The sequence below is a fragment of the Centruroides sculpturatus genome, unplaced genomic scaffold, assembly GCF_000671375.1.
Source record: "Centruroides sculpturatus isolate CEXI.00-Female unplaced genomic scaffold, Cexi_2.0 scaffold1009, whole genome shotgun sequence".
Taxonomy (NCBI): Eukaryota; Metazoa; Arthropoda; class Arachnida; order Scorpiones; family Buthidae; genus Centruroides; species Centruroides sculpturatus.
In genome coordinates, this window is record NW_019385199.1 from 193,785 (window position 1) to 199,368 (window position 5,584).

At 33.6% G+C, this 5,584-nt stretch overlaps 1 protein-coding gene across 2 annotated transcripts in view; it reads left to right on the plus strand.

Moving 5' to 3' along the window:
- The first annotated feature begins 4,021 nt into the window (after nt 1-4,021).
- Nucleotides 4,022-5,584, plus strand: part of LOC111636051 (kielin/chordin-like protein) — a 14,462-nt gene continuing 12,899 nt past the window's right edge. For both annotated transcript variants that reach the window (XM_023381209.1, XM_023381210.1), the window contains exon 1: nt 4,022-4,147. In XM_023381209.1, the coding sequence (XP_023236977.1) occupies nt 4,084-4,147 (64 nt within the window). In that variant the 5' untranslated portion in view covers nt 4,022-4,083. The remainder of the gene's footprint in view (nt 4,148-5,584) is intronic.

A 5,584-nucleotide genomic window follows, 5' to 3' on the forward strand; every position in this document is an offset into this window, starting at 1 on the left:
TCCTTCTTCGTTAGAGTTGAACATAATGTTTTTTTTTTTTTTTTTTTTCAAATTGAGACGATTTGCATCTCTGGAAAATTCCTGTAAATTGTTGCATAAACCGTATTAAATATATATTTTGGTACAAAGAAGCCAAAAATCCCAGGTACAAGGAAACCAAAGAGGCTCCTTGTATCCTTGTATCTGTTTACTCTTTCAAATTTCATTCTGTTTTGAGGGAATCTCGGTGGGGTTCAACTAGTGCACCTCGTTTTCACGGACCCGAAAAATTATGAATAGTAAACAAGTGTGTAACCCAAACAATTGTATGAATTACCCACTCGCGTTTTCTGTGATTTTGAGGTTCTAATCCTCAAAAGTAGAATATTTATGATAAATGTAGCACACGTAGGCCTACCTTCGATTGTAAGCCTGTCTTACCAAAAGTTGATCGTTTGGCATCTCTATTTATTGTATACTGGGCGTTATTATTTAACGTTTTAAAGAGGAAGCATATTTCTCTTCATTACTTCTTATGATTTGCGTAGTCGTTTATATTAAATAATTATTAAATATTCTCCTGTAGTTTCTGTATACAGTGTACAGATTTAAGCCTGGACTCCATAGGCCTATTACCTGAAATTGAAACATATAGAGTTTTCGTTTCAGTTATGTTTTAATGTTTTATCTGTTTATAATTTATATCATAAACAAATAAATGCCAGAGCAAAATCATAAGAGGTGATAAAGAGAAATATGCTTCCTGTTTAAAACAAATTTTTAAACTGTATTTAACATGGTAGAAACTCGTTCTGACCCTGCAATGGATTGCTATCTATTACTTGTTTATTTTTCGAATATATTATAGAAATGGCTTTAAAAACTAATTAATATTAAATTAATCATAATATAAATCGTAAAGGCAATCGAAAAGACACTGTACACCCACATTATACTTCGATTACCCCACATATCATAATTACATATTGATTAATCATCAAGAGCGTAGGGAAGAAATTTGCAGAAATTACGAAAAATTGGCGAATTCGTACAATTTCTAGAACGAAAAACTTATTTAAATTTCAATTTTTTAAGGACAATTTTGCAGACTAAATGTAATAATTTTATTGCAAGACGCGATGAAATATGAGAAGTGAAAGTTTAAGGATTCAACATGTCCGGCATTCTCTAATTTCGAATCTAGTCTACACCCCTGTAATTTATTATGTAGGAGTCCTTCGTAATGGTGGGAAAGAGTGATTTTCGTAGGCGATTTTTATTAAGTCTAAGCGAAGGAAAAAATGTTGCGTGACGTCGTAATTACAATTTCAAATCGATCGTAATGGTCTTCTTTGCGGATGGGCATCGTCGTTCTTCGTCTACGATGGAAATCGATCGTTAGAGGTGGCCGCGCTAATCGACTCCATTGCAGCAAAGTTAACAAATTATGGAAGTATAAGCAAACGTAATTTATATTAAAAAGATTATTTAGAAAATTAAAAGTATATTTTCCATATAGAAATGCAAGCTATATAATTTTAAACCGTTAAAAACGAATTTCAAATTGCGAATTTCGTCTCGGAACAAAGCGAACGATGACGCATCGTGGTGTTATTTCTTAATTTACTTTTGCAATTACCACCTTCGGCAAATACTTGAAGATTTGTTTAATCGAATGCAAAGTTTCCTTTAGATTTTCCTCCTAAATTAAGTGAACTATGGAATGTTTTCACGATATTAACTTCGGAAATCCGCATCAAAATTTACGCGCGGCGAAGAAATGGCGAAATATGTTTGGCCCTTTATTTATCGTCTCTTGGAACAGAGCGTTTTCTTATGTTCGCATTAAAAAACAATATAAAATATCATAGATAAAAACTTCTCTAATGTTGTATTAACAGATTGTCTATTGATATAATAATCATCGGATTAGTTTGCAGCGATGAATTGAAGATTATCTTTCTGGATCATCGTACTTATAAATTGTCCAATTAAGAACGTTGATTAAAAATAGATAAACGTAAATAAAGGATCGTTAATGCCTGTCCGAACACAAATTATTGGAAACTCTCGACTGATCGGGATAAATGTTTTTACGCTTCCAAGAATTCTTTACACACGTACTGTACCCTTGTCCTCCTACATACATCCTTTATCAATGTCACTTACTACTATTACTAAATATACAAGTAATGCTTTACATAATGCGCAATTTTAACCTCCTAATTCCGTGTTTACATTATATTCTGGTCATATATTAAGTATATTTGATGACTAAACGTAACCTTAACAATCAATTTACTCGACAGTATCCTGAGCGGAAGTCACGTGTCTCCAAGCAACGTATCCATAAACTCGTGCCCAAAATTAAATGGGAAACCATTCTTGTCGATTTACATTCGTCCAAATATTTTAATGAATATAACCCATTAAAATACAGTAGCGTAACTATTATCTCGAGAGTCATTCAACAGAAATCGAACCCGGATCCTTCTGGTTAAAGTTATGATGAACTTATGCGATATACAGTCGACCCCCTATAACACTGTTGATAATTCCGTTTTATATGAATTCCATGTTGTACGAGTCACTTAGATTTTACAAATACCTGTGCCGGGCTGTGAACGGCTCACGTATTTGTAAAATCTAAGTGACTCGTACAACATGGAATTCATATAAAACGGAATTATCAACAGTGTTATAGGGGGTCGACTGTACTGTGTAAAGCTTATTTTAAATTATTGATATTTTTATTCTCGATAAAAATAAATGACGTTTATGATCGATAAATATATTTCGTGAGGATCAAGCCGCACAACAGTCAGCACGTGTCACCATCGTTACTCGATATATACACGTAGGATACTCTCTCACCAATTAAATTTGAAGATGCTGATGTAAATTTTTAACCGTGTAAGATTGGTGGAGAATTAACTTTGTCTTAACAAAATACGTTCTTCATGGTAACGAGGAACAGCCTCATTATTACGAAAAATTTGGTTAAGACACAATTGAATTAATCACCAAAGAACATTTTCAACATTAACATCGTAGAAACTCGTTCTGACCCTTCAATGGATTGCGATCTACCAGTTGGGAAGCTCTGACCCACACTTTTTATCCTCGTCTGTGCCTTCGTTTTTCTCCAAATTGTTTGCTACGCTATCTATTACCACAAACGTTGTGGCCTAAAAATCAGTTAACCGAGTTAAACCGACTTCTTTTGTAATTTGATTAACTAATTTCCGAACGCTGCTGTTTCGGCAATCTCAACTTTTAAAGTTGCTTGTTATTTTTAAGAATATCTATACATTTATCACTATATCTTTAAATATTTTTACATTGTATCAAAGTCGTGCTTCGTGACCTTCATTCTGAAGAGGAATCTATACAAATAGTGTCATTTTCTAACTGCTACGCTGAAGGTAAATTGTCAACCTTCGGAAGCTCAAATAAATAGGTTTTTCATGATAAACATAGAGTAAAAGCTGTATGAAATTAGCTTGTCAGATACAGTATATAGCTTAAAGGACGAACTATTAACCCTCTTAACACGCTCAACACCCGATTATCGCGTACTGTACCGACACTTTAATGAGAGATTCGTTACAGATGTATCTGTAACGAATCTAATTTATCTATTCTAGTAATTAGAATTTCTTACATTTGAATATGTATACAAAATTCTTGACCTTTTCTACGAGTAGGAGTGACTTTCGATGCCACTATATCAATTGTGTAAACAATTGTGTGATGTTTCCATCCGGCAATCATCGATATTATTGTAAATAACACGTTCAAGAATGACGCGTATCGCCCACGATTTATTCAATATAATTTCCTAGAGAAATGCAAATTTCCAGAATTTCAAATCGCAATTCGTTTTATGCACCGCTTCAAGTTTTAATCTGTTAAGATAAGTGGATTTATATAAACAGTTAACACCCAAGTTCAAGATTCACGTATTGAAATCTCGGAAAGGGAACGTTGCGAAATTTTGATGACATTACTATTGGTCGGATCCACTACGAACACGTGATAAATCCTTTTAAAAAGTAAGTCTCATCGCGAGGGTTTGTGCAAAATTTCTGTAATAATTGTAGAATGAGTAGAGCGGAAATTTATTTTTTATTCGTTTGGATGATGGTGGGAGTCGATTGCTTCCCTCGTAAGTACTTTTTCCAGAATGTAGTATTAATATTCACGAATTAGAGCTTTAAATTATCCAGGAACACGCTTTTCATCCTTCCTCTCCTCGAGGTAAAGGGAGAGAAAGTTCAAGGCAAACTAGATTAATTAAATATATACAGATCACCGAGTTCACAAAATCATTATATTTTCTAATGTAAATATTAATTTTCTCCACTGATTTAGTTGCTTTTTAAAATAATTCTACCAGTAAACTCTAAATTTGTAACCCGTATTCGCTTCTTGCCGCTGCATAATCCTTCATTTGCGTACTGGTTTTAGTCTCTAGCATCGTCGAGGATGAACTATTTAATGTATAAATGCTAGAAATTCGAATGTCTTTCAGTTATCCGTAATCGTGGCAATTATTTTTACTCGGTTCACTCGATATTTTTATTTATTTTATTGCGTTTAAAATAAAAATCCGCCATTTTTTCCTCGAATATTAATCTCCGCTCCATTGTTTTCCGGCATCCTTGGCTTAGATCCAAGGTTGCTACCCCCTTTTTTCCTTTCCTCCTCGAGGGAACTTTTATTAATTTTACGATCAAGACTTTGGCAATAAAATTAAAGAAAATAATTTTATAAAATATCAAAGAATCTGAAACAGTAATAAAAAATTATCGTTAAAATAACAATTTGAAGAACACCTTTTCGTAATTTAAATTCACAATTCTGTGAGGGAATCGGGATGCAATCCGGTCCAGCAATCCCTAGAAATTTTACGTGGGTGGTCCTCCTCGGATTCGCTGGGACCCTCGTTGTGGACTTAGCTGAGCCCACGACTGGTATGGTTAAAATGGTTCTCTTAGTGTCCACAAGAGGGAAAAAGGCAAAAATGTAAAAATAAAACTAATGGTTAGTACAATGATTATAGTGCATAGCAGTGGAGGATTTAGCACACGAGAGGCCCCAGGCGCAATTCAATTTTGAGGCTCCCTTTAAATATTTTTACTACCCATACACTACACTGTGCATTCTACGCTCACGTTTTTTACTCTGGTAGGCACTATACCTTAATCCGAAAAAAAGGTGAGACACTGGGAAATAACAATGTAAATTAATTAATCAATATAAAATTACAACTGCCTGGCTGTATTTAAAAGGTTACCGATGTTCGGATTGTATTAATTACGAAAATTGAAACTTATTGGTACAAAAATTAAGTTTCAATAGGCAAGAGTGTTAAAAACAAAAAAATATAGTAATCCATGGATATAAAAAAACAATTTATTTTTAAATTTACTACTGATTTTTATTTTGAGAGCTGAATTTTGAGGCCCCTTGATAGACAAAGAACGTATAGGCCCTTAAAAGTGGCGTTTTACACGCTTAAAATAAGCTCTTAAATTGCGTCGTTTAGGCTTTATAAAAAAAAAAAAAAAAAAAAGTATCCCGAACGGAAGTCACGTGTCTC